Source organism: Schistocerca piceifrons, chromosome 5, assembly GCF_021461385.2.
Source record: "Schistocerca piceifrons isolate TAMUIC-IGC-003096 chromosome 5, iqSchPice1.1, whole genome shotgun sequence".
In the NCBI taxonomy this organism is placed as follows: Eukaryota; Metazoa; Arthropoda; class Insecta; order Orthoptera; family Acrididae; genus Schistocerca; species Schistocerca piceifrons.
This window is the reverse complement of record NC_060142.1, coordinates 409,388,511-409,412,310: the sequence shown is the minus strand read 5'-3', so window position 1 is coordinate 409,412,310 and position 23,800 is coordinate 409,388,511. Positions and strand designations below refer to the sequence as shown.

At 38.2% G+C, this 23,800-nt stretch overlaps 1 protein-coding gene across 2 annotated transcripts in view; it reads left to right on the top strand.

Annotated features, from left to right (window-relative positions):
- Positions 1 to 22,497, top strand: part of LOC124798036 (integrin alpha-PS4-like) — a 179,330-nt gene extending 156,833 nt beyond the window's left edge. For both annotated transcript variants that reach the window (XM_047261256.1, XM_047261255.1), the window contains exons 19-24: positions 222 to 335; positions 854 to 1,169; positions 4,912 to 4,999; positions 6,189 to 6,321; positions 11,726 to 11,785; positions 20,828 to 22,497. In XM_047261256.1, the coding sequence (XP_047117212.1) occupies positions 222 to 335; positions 854 to 1,169; positions 4,912 to 4,999; positions 6,189 to 6,321; positions 11,726 to 11,785; positions 20,828 to 20,857 (741 nt within the window). In that variant the 3' untranslated portion in view covers positions 20,858 to 22,497. The remainder of the gene's footprint in view (positions 1 to 221; positions 336 to 853; positions 1,170 to 4,911; positions 5,000 to 6,188; positions 6,322 to 11,725; positions 11,786 to 20,827) is intronic.
- The last annotated feature ends 1,303 nt before the right edge of the window (positions 22,498 to 23,800 follow it).

Here is a 23,800-nt window from a genome sequence, read left to right as displayed (position 1 = left end):
TGAGAAAAATTACATAGTCAGAACTGGAAGAATGAGAAAAAAGGGGAATTAATAACATTAAGTGTGACCCTCAGTTGTAGGGAAATAGGAAAAGGGATGTGCAGTCCAAAACTGACCTCATATTCCAAAAATTTCAATGAACATGTTAATTGTAATAAAGTGATTTTATACTGTATGCAATATATGTGACAGACACACAAAAAAACACATTATGTTCACAGGTTGTTAATTATGGACCAAGTCCAGTGCAGGATGTTGGCCTTGAATTCCATATTCCTGTGCAGGTCAAGATGAAGAACTCTATCATAACCCTCCTTGAAATTTATAAACCAAAGGTAATTGTAATATTCAATATGCAAAAAATATGTCCAAAAATGAATGTCTTCAAGTACTTTTGTAGGTAGAGAATTGTCTTTACTGTATTAATTGTTTACTGTTTATATTAAACTTGTGAAATCAAAAGTTAATGAAATTCACTAATGAGGCACAAGTTTGACATTTCGTCAGTAATATTTTGTTGTTTTAATGAATTATGTTGTAACTTCATTGTCACTATGGATATCATAATTCCCTTAAATTTAATCTCCTATTCTGAAATAAAGTCTGTATATTGTAAGATATGGATAACGTTTTTGAGCAGGTCAAGTTAAGCTCTTGTAGGAAACAAAATGTTTTTTCTGGGATTTCCTTTAGAATGATATTTGAACAACAATAACAATTTTGTCTGTTTTTAATAAGTTATAGTGATACTTGGAATACATTTACAAATACATTTATGTCTGTTATAATAATAAGAGGACACATCCAAGATATGCATATGTAGTGATGATTAATCATAAATTTATCTTTGCAGGCATATCTTGATGACGAACCACTAAACTGTCATCATGTAGGTCCACTGGACTTTACTTCAATGGAAACTTGGGATTCTGGTGAGCCTGAGGGTGACTTTCTTGGGAGTGGTATTAACGTCATACAACAACGACGCCGAAAACGGCAAGTGACACAAAAAGAGGTTGAAGATTTATCTACCAGTGTACAATCATTCAATTGTTCCCATCGAGATGTGGTCTGCCTTCAAGTGTACTGCACTGTTGACCTATTAGCACCTCTTACTTCAAGAGTGCTTGTTACTTTTACTGCAAAACTCACTCCTATTACCTCATGGGGTGAGTAAAACCTATACAGTTATTTCATTTCTGAGTATTTCTATCTAGAAATAAATGCTGTATACGGAAATACAAAAAAATGGCAATTTTAATACTTCCTGATGGAAATGTACAGGATGTTCTTTTTACTGAGATTAAATGGAAATAGGATTTTAGTGTCTTTTGAAAATCTGAATTATTACATAGGAGTATTATAAAATAGGAAACATGTATTACGAACACTGCAAGTACAGTATAACAAAAGAATGAAAACTGCTATAGTAAACATAGTGATGGCAACCTGTGTGCAATATGTACTTCATTTCCCATCTTGTTGAATGCCTTGCTGCTTTTCTGTTGCTTAAACTACAGAGAGGCTGTCTTGTGGACAGTTTAGATGTTATCTCTGCATCTACCCACATCAACAAAAGTTGTTGCATCACCTCAATATGTGGTGTGTGTTGCTATTGTGACTGTTCCTATATGGATCAGGTCATTCTTGACATTGTTTATAAACATACACATAGTTACAATGAGCACTACTTGTGGGTAGAACACTGCATTTGATTGGATTGCAGCATTTCATTTAAAAGTAAAGCACCAGTAGGAACACATTAGAGACGTCTGTGGAACAGTAGAGTGAACATCCATCATGCCACGAAGGACCCAATTGCTATAAATTATCAGGTCTGCATCATCATGTAATGCTCAGAAGGCCAGGGAAGTTGACTGATGTGTGCATCAGAGTCAAAGTGATGTGGTGCAGATGTAGAATCAGTTCCAACTGACAGGTAATGTCGAGTATCTAAAACGCACAGACCACCCACATTTGACAGAGAATAATGATACCTATGACTTTGAAGTCAAAATAAATGTGATTATGTCTTCAAAGTACCCATGTGTGTCTGGCAAAATACTGGTACTGAAATTCAAAAGGGCATATTTTAAGCTGTCATTGTAATTGAACAATGGTTACAGAATATTGCTTTCAAAATTGATGCCTGCCAGCGAGCAGGTGAGACCTCCAAAAGTGGAAGAGGGTGAGGGGTAGGAAGGATTCCTTGCAAAACCAAATAACTGCTGTCTATGAACCCATGTTGTACACAGTCTTGTTACCAAGTTACACGCTTAAGTGTACTGTAAACTCTTACCGGGTCCTTTTCATTTTTTGTTATTTCTTTTGCTAATAATGGACAAAATCTAGTCAGATTTTATTGAAAATTAAATGCATTCATGCAAAACCAAATAGTGCACAAATTTTGACCATGGTAATTGTATTTGCACAGTTATAAATCAGTTCACTTAGCTTATTCTGCTCAAATCTTGTAGATTATCTCCATGTGGTATGTTGGTTTCATTTTGTCTAAGCGCATGATTAATTCTTGCTTGGCTGCAAAAAGGTAATGGGTCCACTTTCTCATACAATGCTAACCATACAAAAAAAAGAGTTTCAGATGTGTGTTGCAGTTTAAACTTCCGTTTTAGTTTACTGTTATGATCAGCTAATTGCTATGTTCACATTCGTTAGTGATACAATAAACAAAGACGTCTCTCTTACAAAGCACCTCGATACATCCATCCCACATCCTAACACATAATGGAATGAGTAATGTGTTTCTCTGGTGAGATACACAAAAAGATGTGATACATCTACATCAACATTGACATAGATACCCTGTAAGCCACTGTATGGTGTGTGACAGAGGGTACATGGAAGTCCAAAGATGATAAATGCATACATTGATTATTGGAATTACATTTACAAAACTTTTCAAAGTACATTTTGTATTTTGTTGTCTAATATCACTTCTTCATATTTAAAAGTGAAATAAATAAGATTATTGATAGTGATTATTGATATAGTCGACATATAAATATAAGAAATAAATGAGCAAATGTTTTTATTAACATTTCAATTAAAGGTGCTTTAATGCTTGTATGTTGACAAGATAGTTTGTTAGGATTTAACTGTGATGACAAAATCAAGAATTAGTATATTCCCAGAAAAATGTCATCTGTATCATGAACTCTTATATTTTGAGTATCCTGAGGTCCAGTACTTCAAGTGTCATAAAATACTGTACTATACGTAACCAAATGAGCTCTGCTGGTCAGTTCAATTCCAACACACAGTGACTAAATCATAGGAGATGTCTGCCAAGAACATTAATGGATGCGTGGCAGGGCAATGCCCCATGTTTCAGTAAATTTGCTTTACAATACCAGAGATTTATCCCGCAGCTTTACAGTTGAACACTGTTCCATGTCATCAATATTACTAACTGGAGTAGCTTGCACCATACTTTTCACATGTTCCTGCAACTAAAATTTATGTGGATTAAGGTCATGAGAGTAGTTAAACCACTGTGTTGGTCATCATTGCATGAACCATTTTCTTGAGAAGATATTTTACAAGACCGATTGCATATGCAAACTAAAGTGCACTAGAGCACTATCCCACATGAACCACTAGATGTAGCAAACTACCGGGGACATATTTTCCAATAGTGGACATAGTACATTCCTCAGGAAGGTCAAGCATGCTGATCCATTCAGTTCATGGACCAGTCAAGTTACCAAGATAATACTGCACCATACATTGAGCCTGAATCAGTGTTGATAATTGGCAAACAGAATATCCATCCACCTGTAAATTTATTACATCATGAAGGCCTCCTCATTGAAAGAAACAGACAACACAAACATCACTCTGGTAGTGACCATGTGAAGAGACTACTGGTAGAGATTGGGCCATTAGTTGCAAATCTGCCCCTTGAGGCCCTTTGCAGATGGTATACGTACAAGTCATAAACACCTATATATGCCACACAGACAAATAAATAACATACATTTCACAGCCCACTGCTTGCATACTCATAACCGGATCATAGTCCACACATCGCAGCATACATTGTTCCAGAGCAGAATGATCATATGTAAGAGAGTTGACAACCATTCAGAGAGCCAGTATAGAACCTCTTTCATAAACATACTAGTGTAGCACCGCAAATATCTTGTACATTGGCTGCTGTCTGGAAGGAAAAAGCTCCCATTTCAGATGCGCGACTTCATGCCCTTTGCCATTTGCAAGTTCATACGTGAACAGTATGCCACCTTCTTCTTAGTTTCAAAAACTAGCACTCACATTTTAATACGCCAAGACACCTATGTTCAGACTATGCATAGGGTGGTACATGATTTCCACCGCAAATGTAGCATCATAGTACATAGTGATAGGTAGTACATGACACTTCATTTATGCAGTGCTGTGATTCACTATCAACACATTATAAGACATATGCAGACAGGAAAGTGCCTTCATTTTATCCCATAAATCTTCTTTATTCTCTTTTTGAGATGCATGAGAATTAGAGATAGTATCCAGTGTACCGCAAAGTAGTGTGATGGATCAACTGAGATACTACTTTTGAAAGCTGAACAGAGATCACTGGTAATAGATACTAAGATAACACAGACATATTCATCTTCAGTCTCTTTTCCAGAACTTTTTAGCAGTTTCTTTATTGGGTGGAAGATACAAATAGGAAAGATGAGGACATAAACAGGCATTGGATGGGTAAAAGAGTCACTCTAAACCATGATCCATTTTGCACATCTGCTTAATTTTATTGACAAAGTAAATGTTGAGTTTTGTTGGTCTCATACCTTTTATTACTTTACCAGTACTTTGAATTTAGGTCTACTTACTTAACCAATCTGGGAAAATGATGCAGATACCAAACAGATATGCTCTTGATTTCAGGACCAGTACTACAGGAAGGAGGAAGCCTTAGCATCACCAGTTCTGCAAGAATCAAAATACCAACTTATGTGCTGTCATCAGGAAACAGGTAATGTCATTCCAATTTCCTTGTGAATATCAAAAATTCAGACAATATCCAACAGGTATATCCTTCACTGAATAACTAAATTCAGGCAACAGGACAAGTGGCAACATACACCTACTTTTTTCAATGACTGTCACGCAAGAATATGTCAGTGATGTATATCTTTTTTTAATTCAACAAAAAACTCTTTTATCAGTAACCATCCTGTATTGCATAGTTAATGATTCCTTTTTTTAAAATCTAGACATTTAATCAGTTTCTTGGTAAGCAGATTGCAGTAAAATACATACAACGACACTCAACTCTGTTCCATGTACATCACATTTCCACTAACAAGATTGTTTACATCTCAAATGAAGCTTGCAGCACTTCCAAACTCTACAGCTGTTCAGTTTCTACTCAGCATAGCTTCTGAATCAACAACTTTTCCTATTTCAATAACCTCATCACTCATTACTTTTCTCAAACTCTCTCTCTTACTTATAGCTCAGCACTTTATTATGAGTTTTTCACACCTCATTTTTGCTTATTTATTTCTCTATTGTTGTGATTTTCCCTTTGAAAAACTATGCCAATATTCTATCCTCTCTTCTGCCTTTCTCATGCTCCACTCTCTAGTTTTGTGATTGTTACGTAATGTAATCTCATTTTGCTGCTACAACTGAGAAATAGCTTTTCGCTCCTGTCTCTCATTACCTCATCACCTCCTTATTGTCTTTCTTCAAATAACAATGACTAGTGACATATTTATGGATCTTGTGGATTTTATAAAACACCTATGTGCTTATTATTTGAAACATGTGGATTTATTAATTTTGTTTACCACCTGCTTCCAATATAGCTAAATGATTCATTACTTATATTCCCTCAATTTACAGAAGAAGAAACTCTGATTCTGTCTCAGTCTCCTTAATACTGTTTCTTTTTTTTACTATTATCGAACAAGTGCAATAGCTGGACTATCATACCAGAACATACTTTCATCTATTTTTAAATAAATACAGTGCTTGTAAGTATACCAGGTGTTCCTAGCTTTTAGGCAGTAATCAAACAGAAAAGAACATACCTCATATGCATTCTCTTATATTCATGAGACTTAATGGATCATTTTCTTATTAATATGTGCTGCAATAGTTTTAGAAATGTTTTTCAGAAATCAATGACTGATAGCTACTGTTCATTTTTTCCCCAGAACTGATGAAGCAGCAGCAACAATACTTCTGCTAGCCAGTAGACCATTACGAAAGGTTGATACATGGATTATTATTATATCAGCCATAAGTGGTGTCCTTGTTCTGTTGCTCATTATTCTTGGTCTCATCAAGGTTTGTATGACTTTATGATTTTACATGTAGAGCTTAAGGGCAATAATATTTTTGACTTTTACTTCTAGGAAAAGAGAGAGAGAGAGAGAGAGAGAGAGAGAGAGAGAGAGAGAGAGTATTACAATCTGTAGCTATTTTTCTTCTCTTTCTTTTCATTTATAAAGCTAATATAATAAATATTGTAAACGTTTTCTAATATTTGACTGCTGAATAATGAGAGCAGTCAAAAGCCCTTACTTCATGTTAGCATGTGGCAGTTTAATTTGAGCATGTACAAGAAACCTGCACAAAAGTTTACAGTGAAATCTTCATATTTGCCATATTTATTTCCTGATTACTTCTTCTTAACTGAGTCAGTGAACTTCAGAATTAAGACATTTCCCTCGAGTCCAGAGATTCATACTTTCAAATTAAGTAAGAGAGGAAAATTTTTAATATTTTATTTTCCTCTTGATGACTAATAAGCTGACTCAATCTGTTCTCCAAGTGAATACTTTATTATTCCTGTGATGCTGCACATTGGCTGTGTTGCATAGGATGTCACATTACTAATATTAAGTGACAGAAGTAGAGAAATAGAGAAAAACTGAGCTCCATTTACAAACCTTTTAATTTTTTGTTACATAATAAAACTTAATTATATAGTAAGAAAAGTTCTGGAGGAATATATGTAATTCAGGAGTAAAGGAGTCCACTCACCATATAGCAGAAGCACTGGGTCATCAACAAGCACACACTTTGCTAGCTTTGGGAAGAAGGTGGGTGAACTAGGATGGCAGTTGTGTCAGATGTGTTGGGTAGAGGGAGAAAGAGGCAGGGAGCAAGAGTTGGAGGTGAGTATCCAGCTCTTTTTATATACCTTTCACCAGTGTAATATGAAGGGAGGAGGGAATGATTCTGATACACTTTTAACTCTTTGTCATGCAATATATTGTAGCTGCTAAGTACAAATGAGAATGTGGATGTAAGTAGCAATGTATTACAGTTATTGTCTAGAACAGAGACAAGATGGCTGACAGTACCCTACAAAGATGCTATTGAAGTTTGTACACATAGAGTTTTGACAGACAAGAAAATATGTCCAACAGCTGATTTCTGCTCATGTGTCTCATTCTGAAAGAACAAAGGTTACCGTATTTACTCGAATCTAAGCCGCACTTTTTTTCCGGTTTTTGTAATCCAAAAAACAGCCTGCGGCTTAGAATCGAGTGCAAAGCAAGCGGAAGTTCTGAAAAATGTTGGTAGGTGCCGCCACAACGAACTGCCGTCGAATATATGTAGCGCTACACAGGCATGGTTTGTAGGCACAAAGATAAATACTGGCTCCAAAACCTCTGCGTCAGTAAATAAATTAAAAAAAAAGGTGGAAGACGAGCTTTTTTTCTCCGCCCAGAGTTTCGACAACTGCATTTTCACACATTATCCAACGAAGTAAATACAACTCCGTATTGTTCATCTTCGAATGTAGCAAAATTTCAATGTACTACAAAAATCCGACTGGCAAGATTGTTTGGGATGTTTGTCAATATGGCCAACTTTGCGTTCTGAAATTTTTCCTACCTGTGACAAGAGATGGTTGCTAATAGGAACTTGTATGAATTGTGAATCACATGCAGTATTCTCTTCACCATAAGAATAAGACGAATATAAACATTTTGCCATGTTTTCTTTCATGTTTGCTGCTATCTCATTTAAATCCTGCCTGCCTAATAAACTATGAAACTAGAGTGAGACAACAGCAAACGCGGAAGAATATACGTATCGTGTCATGTTTATATTCGTATTAAGTGATACAGTCAGAAGTGAAGCACGGCAGCTGACTAGATTTTCAAATCTAAGATGACTCTAATTTATGTGCAGAATTTGATGTACTAAAGAAGCGGCCGCAAAGATTTTCAAACGGGGAAAAATTTTCGCCTAACTCTCGTTCAGAACATGTTCTATCATACGCAGTCTATTATTTGGTTCTTGTTGATCATTATCAAAGAAAGCAGCAGTGTAAGCAACAACAAATAGCAGTCTCACGCCATTGTTTCGCTAATGAGACGATTCCTCTCTATTTTTTTTATTGTTAGCGGCAGTAGCGCGCACAAAAGCAAGCCATGCCGCGAGTGGCGACAGACCGTAAACACGCACTATCAGAATGCGACAAACAATGCATGACACAGTACAGTAATGCATTTTCAGCTTAGAGTGACGTAAACACCTATAACAAAGAAAACGGCACTTATCAGATCGAAGCAAAATAAGCCATAGATTCAAACCAGACGAAGCACGTGAAAAAGGAAGGGTGCCCGTATAAATACGGACGGAGCGCCTGACGCATAGCAATGGCTACCTGGTAAAGCTTAACTGCTAAGCTTACGACTCGAACCAAACTACTACAGCTGTATCGTCATTCATTCAACCTAAATTGTGTCTCATATTACAATGGACCAACTTTGATTCGGTTTGGAGGTGCGGCCTAAAACTTTTCTCTCCCCTTCAATTTCGAGTCTCAAATTTTGGGTGCGGCTTAGATTCGGAAATTTTTTTTTTTTCTTTATTTCGAGTCACATTTTTCAGGTGCGGCTTAGATTCAAGTGCGGCCTAGATTCGAGTAAATACGGTAGGTTCTGGATAAATTAACTTTTAATTACAGTAAACCACTACTCAAGTGTTACACAGATGAAATTCACCACCACTGTGAAATTTAAAGGATAGTTAATATATGGTTTCATCAAGATACAATCTGCTTTAATCACAAAAACTACTGGTTTATATACTGTGGCTTTTATTGAAAAGGCATTTTGTTCATGATAATGTAAGATGGGACTTGACCATTAGAGTAATGAAAACTAAAAGGTACTGAGAGGAAGGTACTGGATTCAGCAGAAACAGTCAGGATGCTGACAAATAAGAAAAATATATTCTGGAAGAAACAGAGGTTAAAATACAGTCAGCTGAAAAGATGTCCTGTGGTCAATGACCAGAATTATGAAAAGTGTTAACCAACTATCACAATGTATTTTCGAATCAGCCAGGCGTCATGAAAAATTATGAGTGTCATTTAAACCTGGACAAGCCTTTTTCAAAAAATTTTACCAGACACATGTTGCTAGGAAGGAAGCAGTCAACAAATAAACTTACTGAATGTTAGATTGTGGGTTTGATTGAACAGGCAGTTAATGACTTTCATAATTCCCTTGTTGCAATGCCTAAATGTGATGGAAGCATCAGATTGCTATTGACTGCCTACTAGTTAAGTGAAATCATAATGACAAAGAGTGACTGTCCCCAATATGGACAAGTTATTGCTAAAGTTCTGAGGGGTTAAGTATCTCACTTCAATGTTTAACATAACCTAACATTATTTTACGAATGCTGGCTGCTAATAAGATTTGATAAAATATTGATAATAGACACTCATCTAAAAACTTATAAAGGTTTGTTTAAAAATGAGAGCAGCAAATGTGAAGACTAAACTGTTTGCACAGAATGGAATGATTGACAGAGATTACAGATTTTTTGAATGGTAAATATATACAGAAGAAGCATATTAACTATCATATGCCTTTAAAAAAAGTATTATTTAGCCTTGGTAGGTCGCCTGAGAAATGTCTAAAACACTATTTTACTCTTATGACTAGGAGCACAACTGTTGCATGTGGCATGTAGAAAACCACAAAAATAATATCAACAAAACATTAAATTCTAACTTTACTTCTTTCCCTTTTTATAAACACAAGATTGATCAAAACTTTTCTGCCAGATTAAAACTGTGTGACAGACTGGGACTTGAACACAGAACCTTTGCCTTTGGTGGGCAAGTGTTCTACCAAATGAACTACCCAGCACAACTAACAAACAACTCATACTCATAGATTTACTTCTGCCAGTACCTCATCTCCCATCATCCAGATTTCACAGAAATTCTACTGTGAAACATGCAGGACTAGCACTCATGGAAGAAAGGATATTGCAGAGACATGTCTTAGACACAGCCTCGGGAATGTTTCCAGAATTAATTTTTAATGCTGCAACAAAGTGTGCACTGATATGAAACTTCCTGGCAGACTGAAACTGTGTGCCAGACTGAGACTTGAACTGGGACTTTTGCCTCTTGTGGGAAAGTTTAAGCTCCAATTCAGACTGAAGTACTCATTCTGGAAACATCCCCTGGGCTGAGGCTAAGTCATGTCTCCGCAAATTCTTTTTTTCTAGTTTCCAGGGATGTTATCCTGCAGGTTTCACAGGAGAAAATCTGTGAAGTTCGGAAGGTAGATGTAGTGGTGAAGGTAAAGCTGTGAAGATTGGTCATCAGTCATGTTTAGGTAGCTCACTCAGTAGGGCACTTGCCCACGAAAGGCAAATGTCCCGAGTTCAAGACCCAGCCTGGCATACAGTTTTAATCTGTCAGTAAGTTTCATATCAGCACACATCCCACTGCATAGTGAAAAATTCGTTCTAGGAACAAGCCCTAGAGTGTGGCTAAACCATGTCTCCACAATATTCTTTCTTCCAGTAGTGCTAGGCCTACAAGTTGTATTCTTACCCTCTCTCACATTATTTGTTGGTTGTCACTCTTCAAAATAACTAACTCTTTTAATAACCTTTGAGAGAAGTAAGATGTACAAGTAACTTATTTACTTACCTTCTTTCCTCATAGTTGGCTCCAGTACTTCATGTCTAGGGGTTGATTCTTGAGGCTGAAATTTTTGACATTGTAGGTTCCAAATGACATGATAATTATTGGAGAACTACTTATTTTTATCTTGAATTTTATTTTTTCACATTTTCCTATCCCACACCGGCTTTACCATGTCCTCTTTTAAATCAAAAATTACATTGTTATTGCCAAAATTAAAAACACATCCATCAATTGTAACAACAAAAAATAAATTAATTTCTTTCTATACATTTTAGCCTGAAATATAATACATCATGTACAAAATCATATGAAATTTCTGTAGGAAAACAGCTGAGATAATATTAACTTATACAAGATTGGAAAATATTTTTGGTATTGATTACTTCTGTTGAATAAAGGTAATGTTCGAGGAGGGTGGCCCTTTACAAAGTCTTGCAGGAGAACTTCTGTGAAGGCTGGAAGGTAGAAGATGAGGTACTGGTGGAAGTAAAGCTGTGCGGTGTGTCACGAGTTGTGTTTGGGTAGCTCAGTTGGTAGAACAGTTACCCATGTAAGGCGAAGGTTCCAGATTCAAATCCTGACCTGCCACACAGTTTTAATCTGCCAGGAAGTTTCATATCTGTGCACACTCTACTCCAAAGTAAAAAATTCGTTCTGGACAAGATTCACCTAATTTTAAAACACACTAATATCACAAGAATAATTTTCTTTCCATTACAAATAGAGTAGGAGAATATTTAATGATAGCATAATAATGAGTACTCGTCTTTTCAGGCTGGATTTTTCAAACGAACCAAGAAAGAGGAACTGGACAAACTGAAAGAACAGTCACTGGTATGTTATTTTATCATTAGCCTCCTAATATATATAAAAATAAAGAACTTGAACAAAAAACTATGTTCCAAATTTTATTTTATGATTAACGTAATGTACTCATTTAAAAAAATAAATGCCAAATAAATGTGTGCATACTTAGCCAATAAACTAACTCATGAGCTGTACAAACAAAAATATATTGTTGAACATGCTCACTTAGCTTTAGCAGGCAGACATACTTATTGGTATGTAATACAAATATCTATCAAAACTATGCAAACACTTATATTTCAAACCAGAGCATGTTGTTAAAGTGCGTAATTAAACCAAGTATTCATTTACCGTGAAAGTCAACCATCATTACAATGAAGAAAGGTAGTCTGCAGTACAACATACACCAAATGCAAATGTTCAGATGTAGGCAAGTAAAGATTGAAAACAAGAGTTCCTTTGAGAGTGCACACATGAAATAAGAGGTTTTTATGAATTGCAAGATGGAAGCCTTCATCTCTGTTGAACAGGTTGTTTGCCAGTCGAGCAGTTTGTCTGCCAGTTCTGTTTTCACAGCCTCATTGACCACAGACTACCACTAGGATGAGCTGTGACCAATCTCATAACTTTTGCAAACTCCGTGGAACAGCTGGCAGAAATACAATGCTCAGCCACTACTGATCTGTTAGGTTGAAGAAGGGTGGTGTGGTGTTGGTGTCGTATATATTGTTCTTGCACAGTGCATGTTGTTTTTGCTATACAGATTTTACAACACTGGTAAGAAATTTCAGATTCCCACCATTCTTAAAAGCAGATCATCATTCACAGATCCTGTCAGAGCTGCTATCTTGGCAGCTGGGCAGACAATCACACTCACTTTATGTTTTTTCATGATTCTGGCAGTTTTTTGCAGAACCATTTCCCTTATAAGTAAAAAAGAATCTAGACTTTACATCTCTTTCATCTTGCTCTTCCTTGGTTGGTTTGCTGTTGTGACTGACAAATCTCTCTTAATCTGGTGTTCATATCCATTTTTTCTAAATACCGCCTTCAGTTGTACTGTAGGCTGTCAGTGTCAGATACTAAATTAGCCTGGTGAACCAATGTTTTAAATTTGCTCATGGTTTCCAATGTATGATGGCAGCTGGACATCTCTGTGTGTAAATTGGTATGGATAGGCTTACAATACATGTAGTGTCCCAGAAACCCAAACTGGTACATCCAAGAATGGCAGACAGCCATTCTTATCTTTTTGCTTGGTGAACCAGGTATTTTCATGAGTGGAGTTAAGAGTTCACAAAACTTCAACTTATTCTTACTGTGGGGCCACACTATGAGTGTATCATTGACATATTACCAGAACACAATCAGTTTTAAAACTGCAGAGTTGAGTGCTTTCTCTTCAAAAACTCTGTACGTAAATTAGTTGGAAGGAGTGATAAGGGGTTCCTTGTGCCGACATCATCATCTGTTCAAAGCACTGGTTATTACATGAAAAGTTAAATGGATATTAACACATTCTTAAATCATGCTTTCATCTCTTCCTCAAAGCTGTTGATAATTACTGATAATTATCAACACTAGGTCCCTTTGTAAACAAGAAGATAACATCAAAGCTAACTAATAAATCACATCTGTTAGGTTTGAATTTTTTTAATCTACTAATAAAATTCACTGACATATGGATGCTGTGCTTACATTTCTTGATAAAAGGTCTAAACCTCAAGATTAAATATTAGATCATTCAAAAAGTTGGTGCACCTATGTTACTTACTGTTAGGCTAAAAGTCAACCCTATTCAGCTCTAAGCATGGGTTTGCATCTTCGTGAATATAGAATGGCAAGTCATTAATATATATTAAGAACGGCAGAGGACCCATTGAACAAGCGCTCATTGAACAACAAACACAGCTGACGGCTGCTATTCAGATGTTGTCGACATCGCTTACTCATCGTCTGTCTTCCTCTTCTCTGCCTCCATTCCCTCCTTACGATGAGGCCGCTGAAGACTGGGAGGATTATGAGAAGCATTTGCGGCAACACTTCTTGGCTTTCGGCGTTGTCGACGCTCCTATGTGTAAGTCGTTATTTCTATCTTGGATTTCCCCATGGATCTATCAGCTACTATCTCAGTTAGCCCTTCTGCGGGAACCTGCCTCCCTGTCCTTCCAAGAAATGTGTGACTTATTGTCTACCTATTACCGCAAAAACACCCACGTCATTGCCACCCGCGTAGCATTCTACCGGTGTCGTAAACAGCCCCATCAATCTTACCGGGCTTGGGCAGCGGAACTACACGGTCTGAGTAGGAAATGTCAGTTTGTCATGGACACTCATCATGAGTCTTATGCTGATTCAATGGTTAGGGATGCTATTCTACGTCTTGCTCCTGATAAAGAAGTTTGGCAACGTACCCTACAACTGCCAAACCCGTCGTTGTCGGAAGTTCTAAGCATCGCTCAATCCTTTGAAGTGCCTCACGCTGCTGGCGCGCAAATAGGCGCATGGTGTGATGTAGGTCAACTTTCAACACGGACAATTTGCCTGTTTCACAGGAGAACGAAGATGGGGCGGTGGTTCACTCGCGTAAACAACATCGCGTTGGGCCGCAACGCTCGCAGAGAAAACAGCAACCACAAAAGCAGGTTCGTTCCGCACTTCCTTCTTGTCCACGTTGTTTCGTACAGCATGACAGGGCCACGTGACCAAAACGTTGGGCCACGTGTAATTCATGTAGGAAAAAAGGCCCCATTGCTTCTGTGTGTCAGTCCCCTAAAGTTCCTGTCGACGAGGACGAGGCATCGGACATGGATGTTAACTGTGTGCTTTCTCAAACAAATAAGTTGTTTGTTACTGTTCGTGTTCTGGATAAAGACATTCGCATGCAAGTGGACACTGGCTCTGCAGTAGCTCTCATTAATTCTCACACGTATTTGGAGTTGGGCTCCCCTCCCTTGTCTCCAGTTACACGAAATCTGAGAACTTATAATAAACAGAAAATTCCTATCATTGGCCAGTTTGATGCTTCCACTGCCTACAAGTCTGTTGTTAGGCCCCTCACGTTTTATGTGGTGGATCATGCGGGCACTGAAAACCTGTTCGGTTATGATGCTTTCCAGTTGTTCGGGTTCTCCTTCCTGTTACCTCCAGCGAATGGGCATCGCCAATCGTGGTTGTTTCTAAACCAAATGGGAGTCTGCGATTGTGTGGTGATTTTAAAGCCACCGTCAACGCTCAGAGCCTCATTGACACTTATCCTCTTCCCCGTCCTGAGGAGTTATTTGCCAAGCTCGCTGGGGGCCAGTTCTTTTCCAAACTTGACTTATCGGAGGCGTACCATCAGTTGCCGTTGGATGCTTCTTCCAAGGAATTTCTCGTCATCAACACTCCTTGTGGGTTGTATCAGTACCAGCGGTTACCATTTGGCGTCGCTAGCGCGCTGGCCATTTTTCAGCGGTTTTTGGAACAGCTCACGGCTTCCGTTCCCGGCTGCATCAACTATCTGGATGACATTGTTGTCACGGGGGCCTCCACTGAGGAGCACATTCGCAATTTGCGTTCACTGTTTCGGGTTTTGCATTCGGCTGGGTTGAAGTGCAATCTGGACAAGTCACAGTTTTTCCAACCCTCCATTGTGTATCTTGGTTTCCACTTGTCCCGTGAGGGTATACGTCCTCTACGTCAGCACGTTGCGGCCATTAATGCTCTACCCCGGCCGTCTACGGTCAAAGAACTTCAGGCGTTTCTAGGCAAGATTGCTTATTATCACAAATTCATTCCATCCACGGCAGCGGTAGCTCATCCTCTGCATCAGCTGTTATGCAAAAACGTCCCTTTCTGTTGGTCCGACGAGTGTGAGCAGGCTTTTGTCCGCCTGAAGGCTCATTTGCAGTCGGCGCCTTGTCTTGCCACATTCCGTCCGGGTCAGCACTTGGTTCTGGCAACTGACGAATCACAGTATGGCCTAGGGGCTGTTCTCGCCCATCGGTATGAGGATGGGTCGGAACGACCCATCGCCTATGCTTTCAAGACCTTCAACGATGCGCAAAGGCGTTACTCTCAAATCGAAAAGGAGGCACTCGCTATCATTTATGCTCTAAACAAGTTCAGCTTTTTTTTGTATGGTTCTAAGTTTCACCTCATCACCAGCCACAAGCCGCTGGTCTCTCTGTTCAGCCCATTGGCGTCGCTTCTGGATAAGGCAGCTCACCGCCTGCAACGTTAGGCCTTATACTTGTCTCGTTTTCACTATGAGATTCATTATTGCCCCACAGCCCAGCACGCCAACGCTGACGCATTGTTACGATTGCCGATGGGCCCCGACCCGGTTTTCGATCGTGATGAAATACTCTGTTTCCACATTGATGAGGAAGAACATCGTGCGGTCGAGGGTTTTCCATTTACAGGTTCGCAGGTCGGGTTGGCTACTGCGCAGGACCCGGTCCTGCGTCAGGTGATCGGTTTTGTTCAACGGGGTTGGCCGGACAGGAACAAGGGCCGGGCATCGGATCCCCTTCGCAACTACCATGCCTTGCGCCTTCGTCTGTCTGTTCATGATGGTGTTGTTCTTCTGGCCACGGATGGCGCATCTCCACGGGTCGTGGTGCCAGCCTCTCTTCGCAAAGATGTTCTCAAACTGTTGGATAACGGCCTTTGGGGGATTTCTCGGACTAAGTCCCTGGCCCGCAGGCACGTTTATTGGCCCGGTATTGATTCGGACATCGCCCACATGGTTGCTGCGTGTGGTCAGTGTGCTCAACAACTGGCTGCACCTCGTACAATGCCCTCTCCGTGGCCTGATCCGGCGCAGCCATGGGAATGGGTGCACGCTGACTTTGCCGGCCCCTTCCTCGGTACTTATTGGCTACTGTTGATTGACGCCTTCTCGAAGTTTCCATTTGTTGTTCGGTGTCTGTCACCCACCACTGCGGCGACGACGCTGGCTTTGTCCAAAATCTTTGCGCTAGAAGGTCTTCCATCCACGATCGTCACGGACAATGGCCCTCAGTTCTCTTCGCAGGCCTTCCGTGATTTTTGTACTGGACAAGGGATTCATCATGTTACAGCACCGCCCTTCCATCTGCAATCGAACAGGGAGGTCGAGCGCCTTGTCCGCACTTTCAAAAGCCAGATGAAAAAATTCCTTAGTGATTTTTCCACAGATGACGCTCTGCTGCAATTTCTGAGTTCTTATCGCTTTACGCCTCTGGGTGATTGCAGCCCTGCTGAACTCTTGCATGGCTGCCAACCGCGCACTCTACTGCACCTGCTTCACCCTGTCAGGCCTTGTGTTGTGTCCCCTAGTCGGGAAAATACTCGGTGAGCTTCCGTCCTGGACATTTTCGACCATACTCTCATGTCTCTCCACGGGATCTTCTCGGGGCCTCACATGAAGCCATGGATGTCTCAGCGCTGTCCATGTCTCCAAGGAAGTGAGTGTTTTTTTTTTTTCAAGGGGGGAAAAGTGTTGTAATAGTGCCACGACATATAACAGTGTCACCATGACAGTACGCGCAAACGGCGATAGAGGCACTCCGCAACTCGGCTGAGTGCGGGAGCGCCACCTAGCTACGAACGGCGCCGGCCGCATGTCATGGCACGGCAGTCGAATGAGAGATACTGAGTTGTTATCATGTAACCAGCTATTGTTTCTAAGTGAGTGTGTTTGAATATCCATGCAATTATTGGTGTTTAAAGGTTATAACAGTATATATAGCATTTTCCATTGAAAAACCCTTCTGGAAGCCAAACTGACATTTTGTTAAATATTTATTTTTACAAAGATGTGAAGCTACTCTACAATACATAACTTTTTCAAAAATTTTGGATAAGGCAGTCAGAAGAGAGATTGGGCGGTAGTTGTTGATCAGACATATCCCCTTTTTTGTGCAGTGGTATAACAATGGCATACTTCAGTCTATCTGGGAAAATACCCTGCTTCAGAGAGCTATTACATATGTGGCTAAGAATCCCACTTATTTCTTGGGAACAAGCTTTTATTATCCTGCTGGAAATGCCATCAATCCCATGTGAGCTTTTATTCTTGAGAGAGTTTATTATCTTCCTAATTTCAGGTGGAGAGGTGGGTGGAATTTCAATTATATCAAATGGTGGGTAAGGCCTCTTCCATTAACTGCCTTGCTTCTTCTGATGAACCCTATTTTCTGTACAACATTTAAAAAATGATTATTCAAAATGTTTTCGGCTTTCGACTTGTTGTTTATCAAGTTTCCATTCACCATCAAGGTGATGCCGTCATCCTGTACTCTTGGTTGTCCTGTCTCCCTTGTAATAATATTCCAAATTGTTTTGATTTTGTTATCAGAGGTATTAATCTCAGACATGATGCACATGCTTCTGGACTTTTTAATAACCTTCCTTAATGTAGCACAGTAATTTTTATAATATTTGGCTGTTTCTGGGTCCTTACTCTTTCTTTTTGTTAGATACAGTTCCCTTTTGTGGCTACAAGATATTTTTATTCCTTCAGTAAGCCAAGGTTTTTTGCATAGTTTCTTATAATTAGATTTAACTGCTTTCTTGGGGAAACAGTTTTCAAATTCTCTTACAAGTGTATCATGAAATAAATTATGTTTTAAATTAGCATCGGGTTCCTTGTACACCTCATCCCAGTCTAACTGCTGAAGATTTTCTCTGAAATTTATAATTGTTGAGTCATTAATTTAACACACAACAGTTTTGAATTACTGAACGGAGCTATGTCATATACTGTAACTAGCTGAGCATCATGATCAGAAAGCCCATTCTCAACAGGACAAGAATTTATGTTTTTAAACCTATCTTGGTCTATAAAAGTTTTATCTATCAATGTGCTGCTGTCCTTTACTACCCAAGTAGGAAAATTAATGACAGATGTCAAATTGAAAGAACCGAGCAGGACTTCCTGGTCATTCTTCCTATTACATTCTTTCAATGAATCAACATTGAAGTCCCCACAAATAATAATTTGCTTTACCCTATCTGACAGATAGCACAACAAGGCATCCAAGTTTTCCAGGAATAAATGAAATTCCCTGAAGGGGACCTATATACTGTTACAATTATAAAAGAGCCCTCCTTCAGTTTAAGTTGACAGGCACATGCTTCTATATGTTGCTCTAGACAAAACTTTTTTTGTATCTAAGCTTTCTACACAGTGATAACTTTTGACATATGTGGCAACTCTTCCTGCCACCTTATTCTCTCTACTCATATGTGCAGCTAGTTTATAACCACTGACATTTACCTTTTCCATATCAGACACAATGTGATGCTCAGACAGGCATAGTATATCTATTACATTATTAGATTCAATGTCATCTAAACAAACCAGGAGCTCATCTACTTTATTCTTCAATCCCGGAATATTTTGGTGAAAAATGGTAACATTATTTTTTACTTTACTTTTCTGAGAATCTACTTTTTTCTTTAATCCACCAATATTTTGGTTAAATATGGTAAAATTATTATTTCCTTTCCTGTTGTGAGAATGTTGTGAGTTTTGGACATCTTTAGCACCTGCCTGCCTGAACTTCGCATTGATATTAGCCTGAAAAAGAGTACTAGTGTCCCCCCTTATAGATTTCGCTAACAACCCTGCCAGTTTACCCTATTGAGATGTAGGCCATGCCTTGTGAAATCCCCCCTATCAATAGCCTCGACTGGAACCAATCCAATGTCTGACAGAGTGGCCGCCTTATGCAACTGATCCAACTCCATATTTACCCTCCTGACAGAGTGGTTCAACTGGGGCTGATCATGCAGCACGAAAGCAGGCACCAGCCCAACATTGGTATGGGTCGTTACTGAGGCTATTTTCACCAGGTCACACTCAATGCTGTAGCCCTGATCCCTATCAATACTGTTTCCCACTCCACCCACTACCATCACATGATCCTGCTTTGTGAATCCCTTGCAAAAGGAACCTATATCCTCTACCACCTGGCTAAGACTTGCACTTGGCTTGAAAAAGTTTGTGACCTGGTACCTGTCACCTAATTCTTCTTGCAAAATCTGGCCCACACCTCTTCCATGGCTGCTACCTAGCAACAGAACTTTCCTCTTACTTTCTACTTTTTTTTGAAACAGTTGGTTTCCTAGTGAAATTCTGTTGCATCTTAACTACATCTACTTCTACTGGAGCCTCTTCCTTACTTAACTGTGGTAGCAAGGCAAATCTATTGGTTGTGTCACTTGGGAAACTGTCAGACAATGTCCTCTTTCTGTGGCCCCTGTTCCCAGCTACCACTTCCCACTGCTGTTTGCCCTCCTCCCCCCCCTAAGGGGGATTCTTATGAAGTTTTTTGGGAGTTTAACCTGATGATGTTCTTTCGAATGAAATTAGTCATGATGTGATAACTGTCTATGATAGTTTCTTACTAATACTATCATAGACTTCAGTCATTATCTGTTTGCATGGTTCATATCTAAGGTTTGCAGATACGATGCAGTTTGATGGAAGGTTCATGCAAGCATTTAAAAATAAATAAATAAAAAAATTAAAAAGAATAGTGGCACAAGGAAATGAGACATTCGTTTTCATTAACAGTTTCTTTAATAATGTTTCTGCTAAGTCACAGCTATCAAAACTCAAATCTAATCATCCTCCATTGCTCTTTTCTCCACCAAAACATCACTACTGCCACTTGTCCACAGGTAACTCTTGTCATTTACCTTGTGTGAACAGTTCCTGCAGAGAAACATTATGTGCTCCCTTCTTCCCTGCCCCACCAAAAAATTATCCATGCAACTTCCATTCGCCAAGCACAAGGGTGAAATGATAACTGCACATTTCATTATTTGATGACAGGTGGTGAAATACGGTACCTTATATACCCTTCAACAGTGGAGCCAAACCTTAAACAAAATTTGTTGTGTTTGTATAATCTACATGTTCTATACAAATTCTACCGATTTTAAAATGAGCAAGAAAATTTGATACTCAGTGACACAACATAAAATAATGTGTACAGAATTTTTTTTGTTTGGTGAGTTGTAAGAATTCTTTAAATATAGAAGAGAATTTAAAAACCTGTATGCTATCTGTTCATTTACTTTTTTCTTTTTCAGATGAGTTCAGATCAAATGAGTGAAAGCTGACAGAAAGTGGAAACGTGATGACAAATGTGATATGCAGACATCTGCAATCCTGTGTGATATACCAAAGACTGTATGATAACTTTGTGGAGGCAACTAGCTGTAGCCAACATTAATGTGATCTCACTTTTTACTGTTAGAATTATATAATATTTTTATGGGTCATTACAAATGGCACTAAAAGTGTAACAGTGCTATAAATAATGATCCTATTTCATTGTCTTTCCATACAAATGATCATGAGCAGCAAACTCAAAAGTATGCAGCATTCTCATTTCCATGTTTCAATTTTCATATACAGTAACCTTTCATCAGTCACAAACATGAACCTGTAAATTCATTTCAGTATTCTCATTTTTAGGAAAAACTAGACGTTACTTTTATACTGGTTCATCATATGTCACATGATATACTACTTAAGTCATGCAAAAGTATTCAGTCATCAGTCTATAATTATCTGAGAGGAATCCATTTGTTGATCCACATTTAGGAAACATCATCCTGTAAGACTTGCACAAATGGTCCATTAAAAAAAATCACATCTTTGACTCTGTAACAAGAAATTTATCATGAAGTCATAATAATAACATTGACAGTGTCTGAATTACACTAAATTTCTCTGCAGTAACTCGAAGTATTCCCTATATTCTAACTGGCATATGTTCATTATTTTGAAAATTCATGTGCATTTTTTCACTTTTGAACTAGCAATGCAGCCAATTGTTGTTCATTCATTGTACTGATAACAACGTCCTGTGTTGGTTTCCAGTGTCTTCCAAACTTACAAGTGCTGGGATTTGTAACATCCTATTACATTGGAAATTTTGTATTTTGAATTGAATTGAGGTGACAAATGTGCCACAGAATATTATTAATTGACTGCCTCTTTCTAGGATTTAAATGAAATAATGTTGATTCTGAAACTGAGCATTTTTGTTGGTGCATCATTATATTCTCAATTCAGTTTCAACTATAATTTTAATCAGGATGGTAACTGATATCATTGTGAACAGTTTAATAAGGATTTGAAACACAATATGACATGTTATGTTACAGAATACTTAAATTTTCTAACAGGAATGAAAACTAAGTCAGAAATATGCTTCTTGGTACATAAAACTGCTTTTTAAACATTTTCTTCAGCACCTTGAGTAGCAATTTAACCAGTCACTTACATAAGTTTTTAATAAACAATGGGTTTATAAGCAAACATTTTGACCATGTACGGGTTGCTGAACAATAGTGAGCCATATCAAAGAATCACATCAGCATTAAGGAACTTCAGGCATATACTTCACTCGAATTATGACCATAAAGTACAAATGTAACATAGACAAATGTTATATATGTTTTGTTATGTTAAAGAACAATCATCAGAATATTGTCATGGAATGCTGGTAACTTGGATGCCCTTTGCATCCTTAAAGGACAATTCTTTTGTGTGTCTGGTATGAACATCCACATACTAAAATGAGAAAGGGAAATCTTCAAAACTGTAAATACGATGTTGTGTAAATGGTAATGAAAAAGAAAAATGTGAATAATTGTTATTTATATTTTATTAAGTTGTAGTTCATTCTGCAAATATTAATGCTGAAAAACAGCTTTTTTATTTTATTACATAATAAAAAAAGGTAAATGGATCTGTTTGACTTTGGTCTTAAAGCTGCTGCCACATACAGAAGCCCCTGTCTCATCAGCATATCATTAAATGCAAACAGGATCTTTGGAAGATCATTTGAATGGAATGGATAGTGTCTCATACAATGATTTTAAGATGAACAACAACACAATTAAAACCAGTGTAATGGAGTGTAACTAAATCAAAGCAGGAGATGCTGACGAAAGTAGATTATACAATGAAAGTAGAAAATGAGTTTTGCTGTTTGAGAGCCAAACAACTGACAATGGCAGATGTAAAAATAATATAAAATGAAAACTGGTAACTGTGAGAATAGTGTTTCTGAAAAAGAGACAGTTGTCACTGTTAAAGTTAAATTTCAGTGTTAGGGAGTATTTGTCTGTAGCATAGCATTATATGGTAGTGAAATTTTAATAATAAGTATTAACAAACAAAGGAGAATACAAGCCTTTTTTAATATGCTGTTATACAAGAATGCTGAAGATTACATGGGTAGATTGAGTAACTAATGAAGAGGTACTGAATCTAATAGAGAGAAGTCAGATTTATGGCACAATTTGATTAAAGAAGTGATAGGTTGATGGTATTCATCCCATGCATCAAACAAATTAATTTGCCAATAGGGGGAAGTGTTTATGGAGGAGAGGGGGTAAAAACTAGAAGGAGACCAATGCTTCACTGTAGTTAGAAGGTTCAAGTGGATTCGGGTTTCAATACCTATGCACAGAGAAGGGGCTTGAATGAGACAGACTAGGTTGAAAAGCAATGGCAAACCAGTCCTTGGACTGATGATGAAAATAACAACAACAGCAGTGGGTGTGTATGTTCTGGAGAAGATTACAAGTTTGAAAGCTTCATTTCAATACTTGTACTGTTGTTTGCATGCCCACCTACTGCTCAACACTTACTTTATACAGTGAGTGGTTGCCTTTCCTCATACCATAGTTGGTCTCCACAGAAGAAGTTCATCCAGTGTTCAGAACTAATTGCAGAGCTACAAGTGCTCTATATCTTTCCAGTTTAACATATATATTATGGACTGAAGTTTGTGGTACAGGAAACATTGGGAGTGGTAAGTGGCTTGAGGTTGTGGAGACATAAATACTTATGAAGCTCAAAACATTTATTAATGACACAATCAAGCAAATCAGAGTGCATGAGCATAACAAAAAACATAAGAAAATATTACTTGTGCTCAAATTCAACAAATACACATGAACTTAATAGTTTACACATAATGCCTACCAGGCAAAATTCCTGGTCCTTAAAATAAATGTACAGGAGAGAACAAGGTAAATCAACAA